Raw genomic sequence first — 18,485 nt, forward strand, 5'->3', positions numbered from 1 at the left:
ATAACTTGTACACATAATAAATCATTTGTAAAATGTGTGTAGCCGTTTACAAATGCATTATCTTGGTATTGTATGCCTAATATATTTCCATCTCGCTCCCCTCTACTCCTGTCATCTCACTCTAGTCAAATCCTTAATAACAATGGCCGTTATGATTTAGTGTATCATATTCATACTGGACACTTCACCAGCCTCATGTTCCTACAGTTCCTCCAGGCTGTATTTGATATATAGGCTGTTGTTGCTATGTATTCTTGGATGTATACAGTATCAGAGTGTGATGATAACACTATGGTCTCAGGTCTGTTTACTACAAATGTACTGCTCCCTGTGTCTGCCTTCAACTTCCTGTGCACACATCTGCTGAGCACGCTCTACAGTCTCGCAGCCACGCGGTGTCCACGCGTCGGCTTCGGGCGCTCATTGGCTAGAGCTGACACAAACAAAGGTTTTCCACCAATGGGAGCAGTGTGCACGCGCTGAGCCACGCTGTACATACTGGCCACTCATGCCCGGGTGAGGCTGGTCCCATAAAACCAGCAGCGCTCTCTTTGTTGACAGCAGAGTGGAGGGAAGCTGTTGCTTCACAGCTACAAGACGTTCTTCTTATCTCCGTGTTGGATATCACTAATACGCAGTCATGGTGGCTATGGCAAAGAGAATTAAATGCTTTCAAATTGTCTTTTCGGACCCGAGCAAGACTTTTTACTGCGGCGGGGACAAGGTGTCTGGCCGGGTGGAGGTGGAAGTGAACGAGGTGACGCGCGTGTCCGCGTTGAAGATCGTGGGTCTGGGCTGCGCCAAGGTGGAGTACGCTAAAGGCAAGCAGCGGTGTCGACAGGAGGCCGAGTACCTCCGACATGAAGAGCTACTGCTGCTGGACGACCACCCCACAGGTACACGCGGGCTCATATTACCACGGTCCAACTCTCTTGTCTTTCGTCACAATGTACCAAGTAACACCACTTAGTGGCGTGGTCTGTGTGTGCACAACCACAATAGAGGAGATGCACTTCTGACTTCTGGTGACTAGTAGTTCTCTTGAATACCGATGTTGAATACACTTACTGTAAGTCGCTTTGGATAAAAGCGTCTGCTCAATGACTGTGATGTAATGTAGTGTAGAATCCCAGTGAAGCCCAGTCCAGACCACCTCTTTAATCATGTGTTCTCTTTCCAGACTCTGATGGATCAGTCGTCTTGAGGCCCGGCAACAAATACCAGTACATGTTTGGATTTGAGCTCCCCCAGCAAGGGTGAGACGGTGTTTCTTCCTCTCAACACTATCATCATGGTTGGACGTCATTGTGTTGTACTTCACAGAATACCTGAGGCTTTAATTTTCCTTCACACATGTTCTCACAGGCAGCTTGTGTCGTCATACAAGGGGAAGTTTGGCTTTGTCCAGTACTACGTGAAGGCCCTGATGGAGAGGCCACAGCAGCCCACTCTCCAGTGTAAGAAACCCTTTGAGGTGGAGGAGCCTCTGGATGTCAATACCCCAGACCTGCTGGTGAGTTCACTGACACTGCTGTTGTATAATGATGATGAAGTGCTGCATGAGCTGAGTCTTACCTCTCTGTATCTCCTCAGTCTCCCACAGGTGGCATGAAGGAGAAGAAAGTCACCTGCATGTTCATCCCTGATGGCCAGGTGTCACTAAATGCAAAAATCGACCGCCGCGGCTTCTGTGAAGGCGAAGACATCTGCATCAACGCAAAGTTTGAGAACACATGCTCCCGCATTGTGGTGCCCAAGGCTGCCATCATTGCCAAACACACCTATCAGGCCAACGGCCGCACCAAGGTCTTCCGTCAGAAGCTGTCTTCAGTGCGCGGCAACCACATCATCTCCGGCATGTGTGACGCGTGGCAGGGGAAGACCATCAGGGTGCCAAAGATAAAGCCATCTATGCTGGGCTGCAACATCATCCGTGTGGAGTACGCTCTCATGGTAAGCTTTCACTTGCTGCATGTAGCCACTAGCCAGACAATTTTCAGTTGTTCGATTTTAAGAATTGAAAAGCAATGTTAACACGTGTTCATGATCCTTTTGCTAGATTTACATCCACATCCCTGGTAGTGAGAAGCTGATCCTGGAGCTGCCTCTGGTCATTGGTACTTCTGGTCTGGGCAGCCGCAGCAGCAGTGTGAGCAGCCATGAGGGTTCGGTCAGCAACGCCTCCCAGAGCTGGGTGTCCCTCAGGATGCCCTCTGATCCTCCCAGCTACTGTGACGTCACCCGCGACTGCCGCCTGGACCAGCCCCTCACGCCGCTCCTGGACGACTTCGACGGTGACGAAAGCCCCATCTTCATGAGCGCCCCGGCCTTCCAGTTCCCACCACTTCCAGCATACACTGAGGTATGTGTCTGACCAGGTTGTTTCAATAAGTGAGCATAACCCTCACTGTTAAACTGATAAGAAATGACTTTGGCTGATAGTCTATCTAATAAAAGTAAATCTCTTTCCAGGCTGAGGAGGAGTACAAGGGCAACGCTCGCATGTTGCCGGTCTGCTGAAGTCCAGCAGGGAGTCTAGAACTGTGGTCCAGCTCTCAGGGCCTGTTCATCTTAAGCAATTGAAAGGGAGCTGAAAGTCCAAACTCCAGAGACGTGTTGGGTGGAGACGTAAAGCCAGGACTGTGGAAAGAGGCTCTCCTGCTCTGTCAGCAGTCTTCACCGCGCTGCATCACCTACGCTGATCTCAAGTCTTCCGCGTGGTGCTCTTCAGGTCTGGGACCTGGAGGTGGAGCTACATTTCTGAATAAGCTGTCCCTTCCACAGACTCAAAACTTTCAGGGTCTCCCTTCACTTCCCAGCCACTTTATGACTCCGCTGTATGAGTCGACCCCCAGCCTGCTGCGACATCTTTGCATTTCGGGGGTTTGTCTTTTCCTCATGATGCTTTGACATTCCTGTGTTTTAGGGGATTTCACTCCAGGAATGAGTCGGTGTAAAGAATTTGTCAGGAATATTGTTGCCTTTGAGAATTACAGCATGCAGAATAATCTTCCTTGGCTGCTAATAGAACGTAATGCAGCATTCATATTTTCTTATGTACCGGTGTTTGAAATGTTATTCCTGTATTTTATTGCACTTTTTGATTGATGCATTTTGCTCTTCTACTGCCTACAAGACTTCCATATGTTATTGTGTGTTTGATGGATGTTTGTGATGTGGAGTTTCTGTAGGTAAAACTCTCAACCTTTTGGAACCTCTCATTTCCAAATCCCAGCCAAACATGATCCATACAACACACACGCTCCTACATTGTGGGAGGCACCTTATGTGAGGATAATCATTGGATCCTATAAACCGTTGTCAAAGACAACGTTAAACTGAGAGATCTCCACGGGGGGCAACTCCTGTTCCTTCAGTGCGCAAAGAAAATCACTGTTAAAGACTGATTTGTGAGAAAGTATGTTTGCAATGGATTCTTTATACTTATAACGAGTATGTTTTGTATAAAACCCTGTGGGTTAGTTTTTTATTAAAGAAATGTTGAAAGATCTCCAGTGTGTCTGCTCTTCACTGGGTGATCATCAGTGGTCCGTCCATCACGGTGTTCAGTCCTCTTCATGGTGGGAAACATTGTTCTATTGTAGCCGTGATCGGTGTTTTCATCCAGCTGACGGCTACAGAAGCTTAAACATGCTGCACTAGACTGCCAGGTCCCACACGAGAGAACACATCACAGGTAAATATCACTTAATTTGCTCCCCAGAGTGGATTTAAAAAGCTTGTAGCGGATTAGCTCCACAATATATAGCTACCCTCCCGACCTCATACGAGCCTGAATGCATCCGAGATCCTGTGGTAGGTCCCTCCTGGCCATTCCTCAATCAATCCTTACAATTAAGGGGAGCGCTCCTTTTCAGTTCGGCCCCTCAGTTGTTTTTTAAATCACTTTAAAACAAAGAAACACAATTTCAGACTTGCTTTTTAAGTATTTTATGGTTGTTTTGTCATATTTAGTTTAATATTTTTAATAAGTGCAGATGTTGCCGGGTGCCACCACTACCCCGCCCAAGATGAGCAGGAAATGGATGCTCAGGAGAAGCTCTATCACCAAACATTGCGTTGTGAATAAAAGTCTAGCAGTAAACTATTATATACATTAGAAATGTATCAATTCGATTTTATTTTTTTGTGCACCTGTCTACGAACTGTCATCATTAAAAGACTATTAGAAAGACTTTATTAATTCCCTTGTTATTTTGCACACACACACAGCACCCAGAGACATGTCCCATTGTTAAGATGTAATAGTGGATGCATGCTGTAGAATAGTTCCAGCCAGTGTTCCTGCTGTGGGCCGTGCAGCGCAGGGTTGGTTTTTCCTGTTCAAAGTATGTTCTCTGCTCTGTGCTGCTGACGTCTGGTAACTGCTGAGAGCAACAGATAAGGACCCTGTTTATCTGAGAGTCAGGAGGCTGCTGCTCCAGGCCTGTAGGGTGCTGGAGGCTGGAGTGCTGCTTCACAGCTTAAGAATGGGCATGAGGAAAGTTAGGATGGTAGTTTACAAGGGAAGTTAGTGAACTTATGCTACACTGAACTATTTTTTGCCTATAATTGACTTTAAGAGAGAAGGGTATGCCAGCTCTGTTGCCTCACAGCAAGAGGAGCCTGGGTTCGTATCCCGGGCTGAACGGCCCTTCTGGAGTTTGCATATTCTCCACGTGGCAGCGTGTGATCTCTCCGGGTTCCTCCCACAGTCCAAAGACATGCAGCTTAGGTTAATTGAATACTCTCAATTGCCCATAGGTGTGAATGTGTGTGGATGTTTGTCTGTCTCTGTGTGTTGGCCCTGTGATAGTCTGGAGACCTGTCTCCGCCCAGTGTCAGCTGGGATCGGCTCCAGCCCCCCCACTACCCTGAACAGGATAAGCTGTTAAAGATAATGGATGGATGGATGGAGAAGGGTATTCCATGCAACAAAGGTCCCAAGGCTGGAATGGAATCATGGACCATATGGTACTTTGGCATGCACTGTAACCACTCGGCTACGAAGACGCGCTACAATAGAATTTCTGAAATCCAGTTATGGCCTTTGGTTTTGGTGTGCCACCCCATCACAAAATCCTCTGGGTGCCACTGGCATACTCTCCCTTTGTGGAGTTCATTCTGGAATGTTTCTTCCAGGTAACGTAACGTTTGTTTAATGTCATTCTACAACACAGGGTTGCACGACAAAATGCGAGTTGTATTCCCTTTCTGCTAAAACAGAAAAAAATAAATGATGATGGAGTACGGAGGATGAGTTGAGGAGTCTCATAACCTGAGCATAGAAGCTGCTGTAGTCTGTACCCACAATGCATATTCACATGTCTGCATTGCTTCCTGGCCTTGTTGTGTGTCTATACAATCAGCAGTGATACTAGCAAGGGGAAGCCAGTGAGGAGTCTTGTCCTTGTTGCTTAACACTGTCGGTGCATTGCTGTGGACCACAATGTGTGACACTTTCAGCAGGAGTGTAAAGTTACTATAGCCATGTAGAACCAACATTTATTTTCAACTGTGAGTGTCCACCGGCAGCAAAACTTAATATTTCCCCTTACATGTATACATAATAATAGAATATACACACGAACAACAACAGGTGTAGACATCTGGGATAAAGCAACATGTGATTGTGTGGATGGGTGGGTGAGGGGGCGGGTGCAGTCACATATAGAGCAAGTGTCAACGACTGAAACGCCCAGTGTCTGTTTGACTGTACATGGAACATGTCCACCATCTGATTTCCAAGAAAGAATAACATGGAGGAGAATCTGATCCTCAGTTTTCCATTACCACGGATGAATGGCTTTTTTATTAGAGCAAAACAACACTACATAACAGATGCAATAGGACATTTTAATTGTTGAAAATGATTGAATCATTTTAGATTTTTTAATCATCTCTGTTTTTGTCCTCCCAGTGTGTTTGTCTTGCGATACAAAAAGTATTTTTTGTTAACAATTGATGCATGGAGTGTGAATGAGGCGTCTCTACTGAGACCATTCTATTAGATTATTTAACAGCTTGTCATTGTCTTTGAGAAAAAGACAGCGTTCACTCTGACAGTCTGAATGGAGTTCAATGAGCCACACTCACCGTCCTGCTGCCCCAAACACTCACCAAATGTGGATTAATCCGCTGCTGCAAATTGTCCCCAACAGACTGATAAAACATTACAGTGACCAGCTGTTTTAGGTACTGAGCCCTGAACTTGAACTTGTCATCTGTCTGTAGGTCAGGTCGAAGGACTATCTGGCTTTAAATGAAGCATCACTTTCTCCCTTCACACAGCAGTTGAAGATGGGTAGCATATTGATAGAGTACAGTTTTTGGTTAGAAGGGGTTCCTATTTTTCTGTTTGTTTTGTTCCTTTACTTTAGGCCACAGGTCGCTGTGTATAATGTTGTTATAATACACCTTGTACTTTCTTTGTTCTGAGCTTCTAACCTGACACAACATGCTTTTATGTTTAAGGTGTGGGTGTGTGTGTGTGAAAGTTACAACATCATTACCATCATGTCATGATAGCAGAATGCTGCATGCCCCGCTATGTCCTCAGCCACGGCCTGTTATTGGCTGAGGAGCGGAGAGCACTCGCCTCCTCTTTGGCCAAAGCAGTTCTTCATGAGGGTGCATTCGACAGCCGCATGTTAACACACACACACACACACACACACACACACACACACGCGCTACCAGCCTAAACTGTACCCTTAACTTAACCTAAATCTAACCACCCAACCTAACACGCACTGTAAAATATGTCTTCATCCTAAAATGTAATGACTTACATTATGGAGATGTGCACTTCCCCATTTTGTCCTTACAAGAAAGGCAAAGGCAATGTGACAGTGTATTCAGATTTATGGTTTCATCTATGTCCTCATTCCTCACCCTCCCTCTTCTCGTTTCCTCACAGTGATTCATGAGTTTGTTGTGCTTACACAGCAAGTTTGGTCATGAGCCTGCCGTTAACGATAATACCAGGCTTCTGATCAACACACAGAGAGTGACCTGAGGGGGCACGCATAGCACAAGCAGAAAAGAATGTCTTTATACTCTGTAATATCTTTAACACCTCCCTGATATTATACTTTATATTTATTGTATTCTGTGATGTTGTTTAGTGAGATTAAGTAGCTCAAAGGAATACAAACATTTCTCAGAGTCATCTCCAAAGTTATGAGATCAAGACACAATCATCACAGTTTAATGAATGCCTTAAAAACATAATTAACTTACAGGCATATTTCCCAGCATGCATCATTTTTAGCTTGATCTTTCATTTTTTTGAATTGTCTGAATAAAGTTACATGTGACTGGAAAGCAATTAGATTAGTCATTTACTATTGCACTTAGAGATGGGGGACTCACAAGAGACATCCTGACCTTTAGTCCAGGTCAAGCTCAGGAAACACTACACTTGACATAATGCAGCGAGATACTGTTTTTACCTGCGCTGCCGGGTTAATGGCCACATGTGAGGCCACAGCTCCAGCCTTCACCAGAGGCTGCCGGCCCAAGCTGAGATAACCCCGATGACATATCATGTGATGACTCCTCAGCTGAGTAGCACTCTCCATGACTAGTCCACTCATTAGCTCGTCATTTTAGGATGGGTTACAATGATGATGAATTCTAAATCCTTGCGCAGCGCTCATTTAAAGTGCCTGTTGAGAACGGGCCAATAGCTCGGCCTGTGGTGTTGCTGCTTGCAGTTTTCTTGTGAACCACCATACACACAAGTTCCCACTCGACACTGCGCTTCGTTGGGTCCTCAGCAATGCACCTGCCATCAAATTGCAGCTGCTCGCAGTCAGAAATAACAGTGTAGTCGGCCTTCAGTCTCATTGACGGGCAGACTTTACTCAATGCCTATGGGCCAAAAGAAAAGGAATTATTACGATGTTTATATATGAAAAGCATATATAGAATATATTTTACCTCAGAAAAAAAGTTGGGTAAATAAAATAAAAAACTGTTAATATGTCACTTACGTTTTAGAATGTATGTATGTGAGAAAGTAACCATTTCCAAAAAATAATAATAATAATAACCAAAACCATGAACAATGCCAGCATAGCCGTTAACTGCACATCTGTGGTCAAATGAGCTGACGGACGCTAAAGTTGTAGTGCACCCAGAATATTGTGGCTCAGCTGTTTTCTCTGATGTCTCACCTCTCTCACTCCTCTCCCAATATTCTCACTCCGAACAGAGAGACTTTTGGGGTTTATTTTGATCAAACCAGAGTTGATGATTGTTGAAACAGTGTAAAGATGAACCAAGGCGGTTTTGGAGAGTTTTATTTTGTTTTCGTTGATTAAATGTCTTCACTATTAAAAGCAGCATGTGTGTGTCCATTCAGTATAGCTTCAGTAGCTCGTGAGAAATGAAGTAATGATGTGGTGTATCGTAGTCACGAGTCCTGACTATCACTATTACACAACGTTTCGCCATGAATAGCTCCAAATCCACAAACCTGGCCTAAAAAAGAAGAAAATCTGAATTGATCGCAACCTGTTCAGAGCTGGATGATGCTATGCCATGATTGGCCAGTCTCGATTTAGGGGTGGGACTTAGCTAAGGGTCAATTGTGTTTCACTTTACAGACACAGTAGTACGCCATGTAACCATGAGCTGCATATAAGAAGTGGATGTAGTCGTCCTGCCGTTTTGATGCCTCGAGTTTGACGTTTTGGCCGTCGCCATCTTGGTTTACGGCTATCGCATTTTGGTTTTTAGTTTTTTCCACCTGTGAACGGAGGTGACCATATTAGGACTGAGGCAGTGAAGTAGAGACGCTGTATACGACATTTGCAAAGCGGAGGTAGAGATGCATGCTCACAAGAAAAGTCCACATTTCTGGTCGGAAGGAGAAAAACACCTAGGCTACTTTTAAGTATTAAGAAGCAGCTGGATATCAACAGGTTTTTGGATATGCACAAATACGTCGACCTTCTCAAGAATGTGCTTGAAGGAATGAAAGAGGGTCCAACAAGTCCTCCACCGCTGCAACACTTTGAAAAACGTATTTTACTGCAAAGAAGCAAAATGGCACAAGCAGCTCCTGCTGTTTCCCTTTTACTTTGATGTGATCAAGGACATGTTCGGGCATCGACCTGTCAAACACAGCCGGGAATGGTGATGGCTCGGCATTCACTGGCTCCGGTGATGAGGATGGGGTCGAATATTTGGTGGTGTAAACGTAGTCACTGCTGGCCAGGCTGTTTTTTTGTTACTTTTGACACTCGTAGTGTGAACACAGCACAACTCTAACTTTATGGTGACATGAACATGAAATGAGGCAAAGCATGTCCGCGTTCCGAGAGGAAGTGTGTTTTTTTTATTGTGCTGCTGCTATAATGAGTTGGCTTCAAACAGGAGGGACTTTCTGCTCACTGTGACATTACTTTCACTTCTGGAATTTCGGTGTGATTTCTGTAAAAGGCACTATGTCCTTATCTGGTTCTGCTACACATCCGTCTCTAAAGAACTACATATGTTGCTGCCCCCTTAAACTCAATCATGTGTCAATGAACCATCCATCTCTTAAAATATATGTTAATAAAGCAGTGGTGGGCCGTGCATGTTATACCTGGGCCTTCACTGCTGTCCTGCAGCTGAAACACAGCTAGGGTTATTATTTGTTTTGTGTAAAAATGAAGCCAACACCTGTAGATACACTAACTGCCGAGAGTGCGTCTCCTCTCTGCTCTGACTGCAGCGCGAGGCTTCTGTGGGCGGCGGCGGAGGGGCTCACGGCAGCACCCGCTGCTCGTTCACGACAGTGCAGAACGTACGTGCTTTAACGTCAAAGCACCAGAAAAGTCTCCAACAACACCAGAACAAGTCACTAGATTTGTCGCTAGTAGCTTTTGACATAAAAAAGTAGCCATGAGGGTTTTGAAAGTCGCCAGATTTAGCGAGAAAGTCGCCAAGTTGCCAACACTGGCAACACTGGCATATGTCCCCAGAGCAACATAGGACGTAACAATGGTTCCTATCACATATAAAACCAAACAAAAATCCATCTTCATAAAAACAAGTTGTACAAATAATAATATATAAACAAGCATATTAAAGCTACTGCAGATGTAAAAACAAACGCATTTAACTTACCAGAGCTGCTGTTCACTATTTAAAGACAAAGTGCATCCTGCTTTCTTTGTTAACAAAGAGTTTAATCTCACGGTAGTTCAGTACATCCGTGCGTTTTAGTTCCAGTAAGAAGTCCTTCTGGATTCACGGACGCCAGTGAAGACAGTCGAGCCTCCCCAGTTGTATTTCTTGAATACGTTTTAATGCGTTTGATCCTGAAAATGTCGCTCAACAGAGGCAGCAGATATTGGGATTGTCACCGCCCAACATGTCACGCTAGCCCACCGACCAATCACGTACTTGTAGGCCAGCTAGCAGGCTCTGACATGTCAAAGAATACACCCAACATGTCAAACTAAAGATCTGATTGGTTGAACACTATGACAATCAACAATATCGTCCCCATTCACTTAAACTGCTCATGGATTCACGTGTGAGTCTGCAGGCCTCAGGCCTCTCTTCTTACCTAGAGACACAGAGGTGAGATCTGATTGGATAAAAGCTCTACTTAAAACAAGCTGCACTGGAAGCAGAGCAACTGAGGAAGACAGTAGCTGTGCAATGAGAACATAAGATAATGGGAAAAATATTTTTATAAATTATAATACATGTAGTGTATTTAACAAAAATTATTAAATTATAAAATAGCTATAACTTTGTGATTCTGTTTAGGCCAGCAGAGAAGGCCTTGCAGGCCCTGACAGCCCACTACTGTAATAAAGAGAGGCACCAGATTGGACCGTGATCGATAAATACGCTGCTGGGGAGACCTGGTGTGGTGCGAGGGCCCTCTGACACCCCGCTTGACAAACCACGGGGCTGACGTGGATGCCGCATCCGGGAACTGAGGGGAGAAACGGCAAACTATCGGGTGGTGAGGACCTGCACAGCTGAGCGGATCGGCAGGCCAGCAAAGTGACTTGTGTGGGTGTGTTTCCAGACTGGGGTCTTAAAAGTAACCTGGCAGTGTCTGCTTCTTTGACATAAGCACAACATGTACTGAAATAAGGGTTAGATCAGGCAACTCCGGGACTGAAAAGTGAAGCCAAAGCGTCATGTCCTAAAGCCGCATTCTCTCTAGTGTCCACCAGGGGGCGACTCCTCTGGTTGTATGGAAGTCTATGAGAAAATGACTCTACTTCTCTCTTGATTTATTACCTCAGTAAACATTGTAAACATGAGTTCATGGTCTCAATCGCTAGTTCTTCAATGTTCATTTTGTAAATTAAGGTCCCATTTAGAGTAAAATAAACAATAAATAGAATGCGTTCGGATGTGGCTAACTTGTGATTGGTGTGACATGGCTACCACAGTGTTGTCCGGTTTGGGAGTTGTCCCCATTTTAATCTAAAAAGGTTGACCCGTCCACAATGTGTTTTCAGTTTACAAAAGTGAAAACATTTTTATCACCTAAAAATGTATTGTTCAGCGTTCAGATGAACTTAGCTCCACCCTTAGTATCACTTCTGGTTGGAAAAAAACCAAGATGGCGACGGCCTATGTGCCACTTCTTGTACACACTGTACGGGACTCCTCTGCCACACAGGGTCACAAGATTACTTAATAATGCAGGGGACACATTATGATGTCCTTTAGAGTCTACAGTATTAACAAACACATTTGGAAATGAATAAATCACCACAAGCTGATGGCCGCACAGTGAGCCTGGAGCCTTTGGGCCCCTGAAGCACTGGGGCCTGTAGTCCCCCCCCCCTGCAGAGAGGTTCAAGATGGCAAACAATGACTTATCCAACACAATGCTTAATAAGACCGTCCTGACAGTCTCAGGCTGAAGTGGACCACAGAGTTTATATTGTTTATATAGCCTAATGTCACAAATGACAAATATGCGTGAATGGGCTTTATGCAACTACCAAGGGAGCTCCACTCCACCTCCACACACACAGCAAACAGAGCTTGGTGGAACATGTATCACAGACTTGTTGTTTTGAAAAGACAAATCTAGGTGAGACATGAACCAACCTGCAGTTGTGTGTGTGTGTGTGTGTGTGTGCGTGTGCGTGTGTGTGCGTGCGTGTGTGTGTGTGTGTGGAAGGACCTGAGAGAGAGAGAGAGAGAGAGAGAGAGGAAGAGGTAAACAGGCGGAATTCTGTCCCATTAGACAGTGCGTTGTATGTGTCGTTGCTGAAAAAGTGAGTGCTTATCTACAAATTAAAATAAAATAAAAGAAGTAGAGTGTGTCACTCTGCTCTCAGCGCCCGGCTGGGCCACTGTTAGCTGCTATGGCTCCACGCGCAGTCGTTCCTCAATACTCCTCAAAGTTTGGGCAGTTTTGGGTCCGTCTGAAATACACTGGTGACGGTGATCCGCCCAGCCGTGATCACGTCGGTGAAACTTTTTGATTCCTGCTGGATCGATACATCAGAAGTCTATTCATACATTGCTCTACCAAGCAAAAGAGACTTTGAGCTGTGCTTCTTTCAGGAAGCTCCTCTTAGACGCTTCCTTGAAATCCAACGATCAAAAGATCTCGAATCCATATGGAAAGACTGGACAATTGAATCCTCAATTCAAATGGACATAACCACTATAATAGTGAAGTTATGGACAGGTAGAATACCTGATGATGACATTGAGTTATACCTGCGCAGGTACTGCGATATTTTGCACACTAATAAGCCGGTAGATAAGTTTGGTATCTGGTATGGAGTGAGGAGATACAAGATGAAACTCCGTAAAGATACCGACGGACATCTTGTATCCATCCCCAACTCCATCTCCCTTGGTCCCTACAACGGGCGCATCATATACCCCGGTCAGTCAGTCACCTGCTTCATCTGTCACTCTGCTGACCATCAGGTGAAGCAGTGTACCTTCGTCAAATGTTGGAGATGTGGCAGTTTGGGCCACAAGGCCAAAGAGTGTCCCGCAGAGACTCAGTGCAGCCTGTGTGGAGAAAAAGGAAACACCTTTTTCGGCTGCCCTGCCTCATACTCCAACAGGGTGAGATATCAACACCAGTCTGCCCCCCCTACCGTCCTGCAGCAGCCTGTCCCTCCACCCTCCTCCCGGCAGCGGACTAATCCTCCACCCCCCCTGCCTCAACCGGACCCTCCTCCAGCCCTCCAGCTTCCTGTTGACCCTCCTCCAGCCCTTCAGCTTCCTGATGACCCTCCTCCGGCCCTTCAGCTTCCTGATGACCCTCCTCCAGCCCTCCAGCTTCCTGATGACCCTCCTCCGGCCCTTCAGCTTCCTGATGACCCTCCTCCGGCCCTTCAGCTGCCTGACGACCCTCCTCCGGCCCTTCAGCTTCCTGATGACCCTCCTCCGGCCCTTCAGCTGCCTGATGACCCTCCTCCGGCCCTTCAGCTGCCTGACGACCCTCCTCCGGCCCTTCAACTGCCTGATGAACATCCGGATATCCACCAGCTTCGGTCCATATTCCATCCCTCAGCCCTGAGGCCGGGACCTGCACCTCCTCTGACCCAACAGCCCTTTGCAGATCCTTTCGCTCCTCCACTACGTCCTCCTCAGCGAGTTCAACCTGCCACAGCCGAGTCTCAACCTCCAGCTCCTCCTCCTGAAGATGATGGTTCCTCTCTATCAGGTGAGGGGAGATCAATTGTTATAAGTCAATCAGAGAGTGAGTAGTAGTGATGAAAATGATTATGAAAGTGCCAGTGAGAGTCCCAGCTCAGACTTCAGCTCGACAAGTCTGACAGCTGGCCAGAGAGCCAGCAGCCCCCCTCTCCACCCCCCGACGGGTGCAGAATCAGACTCTTTCTCTCCCACTCCTGAGTTCCCTCCCCCCACAATTAGTGAACCACAGAGCGATGTACCATTCCAGTTGGTCACCAAGAAAAGGAAGAATAGGCGAGCTCACTCCACCCCCCATAAAAACGAGAAGCGCTTGAATGATAACCGGTCTCCTTCACTCCATCATGAGCCTTCTTAAAATCGCCACCTGGAACGTTCGTGGTGTTCAATCGAGTGTTTATCGTCAAAAAATTTTTTAGTATTTATTGGACACTGACTTTGATATTGTATGTACTCAGGAACTCAGACTGAACACAAATAACGACGTTGATAATGTCTGCGCCATGTGGCCTAAGGGTAAAAGTGTAATATCTATAGGTGAGAGCAAGGCTGATGGTGTCGGTATCTTCTTTAAGACTCATGATGTTGTTGTTATTAGAAGAAGGGACATTATTCCAGGCAGGCTTTTAATGATAGTTTGCCTTTTTAGAGGAGAAAAACACCGAATAATAAATGCCTATACTTCTCCAGACAAATCCCATAAAATTGGTCTTTTTAAAAAACTTAGAGAATTATTGTCAGTAGGTTATACAATTATATTATGTGGTGATTTTAACACAGTTACTGAAGACAAAGACAGATGTAGTACAAAGCCCTTCAAACTGAGTCCAGAGGGCAAATTTTTAAAACAAGTATGTGAAGAAACTAAATTAATATATGTATGTAGATTTGTAAACCCTTCAGGGCATGAATTCACCAGAATTGACTCAAAAACCAAAACCCGTATAGACAGAATTTATTTATTCATAAATTTATGTACACTTCAAAGCAATAAACTATAGAACCTTATTAAATGACTTCTTGGATCACCTCTTAGTAAAAACAACGGTGTCTTCTGGGACCTCAGCTAGTAGAGGCTTCTGGAAACTAAATACTCAATGCCTAAAAAATACAGATTTATCAAAGGAACTAAAACAGGAAATACAAAAAATAACACAATTAAAAGTTTTAACCAAATCAAATATTAAATTATGGGAAATATTAAAATATAGCGTGAAAGATTTCTTCAAATTCAAATGCAGAGAATTAAATGAAGCAAAAAATATATATTATGATGAATTAATGAAGCAATACATTAGTCTGAAACAGAAGAAACAAAAAACTACAGTGGACGAGGAAACCATGACAAGTATTAAGGAACAAATAAACAACTTCAATCATGAGTTATTATATAATGTCTATAAACAGTCAGACTCGGATAGCAGAGGGAATCTAATTCATGCTCTGAAATCAAGTCAAAAACAAATTCAAGATAGATTTATTAAATGTATAAAAAACCATGAAGGTGATACTTTTTACTGTGAAAAGGAAAAAAGGGAAGTAATCAGAAATCTATGTGTCAATGCATATAAGAGAATAGACATGTAGGCTGTGTCAACACTATGTTGGAAACAATGCCCTCATACAACGAATCAGACTTCACTCATCTTAGTGGAGACATAAGAAGAGAGGAAGTGATGGAGGCTATCCAACAACTTAGCATCAGTAAAAGTCCTGGTCCTGACGGTCTGCCCACTGAGTTTTATCAATTATATAATGAAGATGTTTTAAACCTCCTCACTGCTGTGTACAATGAAGGTATAAACAGCGGCTGTATGGGAGACTCCTTTTATCAAGGTGTTTTATGTTTATTGTTTAAAAAAGGTGATGACACTGATTTGGATAACTACAGACATCTAATTATTATGAATACAGACTATAAGATTCTTGCTAAAATAATTGTAAACAGGCGGAGGGAGGCTGGAATGTCTGACTCCACCTTCAGCAAACCAAATGCAAAACAAGTTTCACCACGAGGACAGGAGGACCTCTGTTCAGTTATAGTTTATGTAACTTTTTTATTCTGAATACGCATTCTCACTACAGCATATTACAGTACACAAAGACTTTAAATGAGATGAACAAACTGTATTATACTGTAAACAAAATACAGTATATTGTAGTCCTTTTAACTCTCTTTAAAATTGGCCTACATTGTTGTGCACACCAAAGAGCAACACCACATGGCTTCACTTTCACTCTGCAAGGTTCTCTGCTGCAGCAGCAGCAGCAGCAGGCTAAACAGGGTCCAAACATCCAGCAAACTATAAGGGTATCAATTAATATAATGTGTTGTTCAACACCAGCAGAGCACGGAGCAGAAGGAGAGCTCATAGAGCTGATAGGGGTCCAACGGGCCCCTCCACTCCTTTGGGACCCGGTATCGACAACGGACCGCTGCACAGCTCCTTCAGGGCTGCTATAACAAGAGGACCCTCCTCCTCTGCCTCCCACCACCACTTTCCTGCCTGTCCTCAGAATTTTAATAATGGAGCAAAATTTTCCAAGAAGAAAAAACATTTGATATGATACTGAGATTTGGTTTATTTCAACCAATTACTCTTAATTTTATATTTTGATCCATCTCTTGTCTCTCAAGAAATAGAAGAGGAGCAACCTCCTCTATGAAGCAGTCTCCTCTGAGGCGGGCGGCCTAAGACAGCACCCACCTGTCCTTAAAGCATAACTTGAGGATAACACTTAAGCCTGAATACAATCAAAATGGGGTGAGTGAAATTAATATTCTACCCTGTACAGGTAGAATATTCGTGAACAAGGATATTAGCTATAGAAAAAGTTGGGCATTTTAAGGTGTACTTATTCTAAACCCATGTTTAATTCTTGCTCAAAGATAACTGGGGTTTGGATTTCTTTTTGAACATTATTGAATCCTGAATCTCAGTCCCTTGATTGCATTTTTTGTGTGGCTGTGTGGCAGATTCAGTTGGTCTTACTGAAAGGGAGCTTTTGCATCTCTTATCCAACTTCAACCTCAAATGTTCTTGGCTGGAGAAAAAAATCGATAAACGTATGGTTTATGTGTTGACTTAGTTTCCATCTTATCATTGAATTTACATGTTTCCAATAAAAAATACTTCATCAATGTCGTGGCTCTCACTGCAACCATCTCTTCACTGCTGTTTGGAATGTTTTACAGTTACATAAATAAGTGAACAATCAATACGTGCACTTCTTGCACCATTGCTCTGCTGATCTAAACCATCGGGATACAACATTTTAGTCAGTGAGCTGTAGTTTTAGCTTTTTATTTTTATTTAGAAAACTTTGAACAGAGCCAGACTAGCTGCTTCTTCCTGCTTCAGGTCTTTCTGCTAAAATAGGCTAACCCCATCCTGACTCTAGCTTAACACACAAAGAAAAGATCCATATCCATCCAAACATCTCACTCTCAGAGAGAAAGAGAATGTGTGGATGTCCCAAGATGTTGAAGTAGGTTGGTTAACAGGTTGGGGGGGGGGCGGTGGCTCACTAACGCTGCAGCCTCAGTAGACGTAATGCTGTTGTGTACATTTCATTCAGGGAAGTGGAAGGTCACATTGAAGTTATATCACACTGCTACAACCTTTGCTTCAGTGGCCTTTCTGTAGACGAGTCTCCTGTGGTTATCTGTGCTCATTGCAGCATGAATGTCATTTGATTGCCTTGTTGTGTAGCATACACCTTTCTAAACGTCTTCCAGCTGCTGTGTGGCTGTCCTTGAGACAGGCATGTGGGTAAACAGTCAAAGGACTCCACGTTCCACACGTTCAACAGAGTGCAGGCCCCGCCCACCGTCCCACATTGTCCTGAGGTAACACCGTCCTCCTCACGCATGCTGTTTACAGTGATGAGCACATCCTACTGCACACACAGGCAGACGGAAGTGCAGCTGTTTTGAAGATCCTCAACATGTTTAAACTGGAAAGACAAAGAACCAACACACTGGAAAGAACTGCATCAGGGACAATTCTGTCAAACTGCAAATCAAGAAGTTAGCCTGTTTATTGGGCAGCGAGTATCCCACCTCCTCAATCAATTATGCACTTCAGTGACCCCATGCAGTTCAGTGCCTCATGGCCGAAATGGGAATTACAACAACAAATATTTCAACTCAATGATCTTGACAAAAATAATTCACCTGCCAAAACTTTTTGTTGTCACAGATGGGAAAAGAAATAACTTGAACAATTATCCTGTGATTTTCTTTCACCTGTTCCAAGTCATTAAGCCAGCAGAGAAAACGAGTTGGATCAGACTCATAAAATGGATCAACAGAATTCATTTCCTCACTTGTCCCTCATGGCTTCCGCAACAGACAGAAACAATGTTAAAAACCAGGAGACCACAGCAAAGTACAGCCGATCACAAATACCTTACTGTCCTTGAAAACAGTTCATGTTTTTCCGTTTCTCTGATATGAAACCTGCGATGTTCCTTGATAAGCGACACCAGGCCTCAGCTGTGCAGGAGTGTGTTTAAGTCAACAGCAGATGTTCAGTAGATTATTGATACAAAGTGATCGCATCCAGATAACCAGGAAATCTAGGATTCTAACATGTTAAATGACTTTCTCTCTTGTTTTAACTTCAGCTTAATATGAGAATTATCATTAAGGAGACACAGCCAAGGGTTATGAATGTAGACAATTCTCATGAGATCAGTTAATGGTTAACATCTTTTAACAACCTCGAACCAGCCCTGGAGACAGGTGGAGCTGAGATAGTCATGTAAAATGTGTGCTCTATGAATATCTTAAATGTGACGTTTTATGAAGATTCAACCATGAA

At 44.1% G+C, this 18,485-nt stretch overlaps 2 protein-coding genes across 3 annotated transcripts; both read left to right on the forward strand.

Moving 5' to 3' along the window:
• The first annotated feature begins 540 nt into the window (after positions 1 to 540).
• txnipa (thioredoxin interacting protein a) lies at positions 541 to 3,511 on the forward strand. Its single transcript, XM_076106426.1, has 6 exons — positions 541 to 896; positions 1,181 to 1,256; positions 1,366 to 1,513; positions 1,594 to 1,953; positions 2,060 to 2,362; positions 2,473 to 3,511. The coding sequence occupies exons 1-6, from the start codon at positions 641 to 643 to the stop codon at positions 2,518 to 2,520; spliced, it is 1,191 nt and encodes a 396-aa protein (XP_075962541.1). The 5' UTR covers positions 541 to 640; the 3' UTR covers positions 2,521 to 3,511.
• A 54-nt stretch (positions 3,512 to 3,565) lies between these two features.
• Positions 3,566 to 16,801, forward strand: LOC142965480 (uncharacterized). 2 transcript variants are annotated; one of them, XM_076106427.1, is made up of 3 exons: positions 3,566 to 3,697; positions 10,774 to 13,669; positions 16,005 to 16,801. In XM_076106427.1, exons 2-3 carry the CDS (start codon positions 12,637 to 12,639, stop codon positions 16,121 to 16,123), a joined length of 1,152 nt encoding a protein of 383 aa, XP_075962542.1. In that variant the 5' UTR covers positions 3,566 to 3,697; positions 10,774 to 12,636; the 3' UTR covers positions 16,124 to 16,801. The 2 variants fall into 2 exon arrangements, with proteins under 2 accessions (XP_075962542.1, XP_075962543.1); XM_076106428.1 differs by having other exon boundaries at positions 16,298 to 16,801.
• The last annotated feature ends 1,684 nt before the right edge of the window (positions 16,802 to 18,485 follow it).

This window comes from Anarhichas minor, unplaced genomic scaffold (assembly GCF_050575085.1).
Source record: "Anarhichas minor isolate MPS153535 unplaced genomic scaffold, ASM5057508v1 ptg000033l, whole genome shotgun sequence".
NCBI classification, from domain to species: Eukaryota; Metazoa; Chordata; class Actinopteri; order Perciformes; family Anarhichadidae; genus Anarhichas; species Anarhichas minor.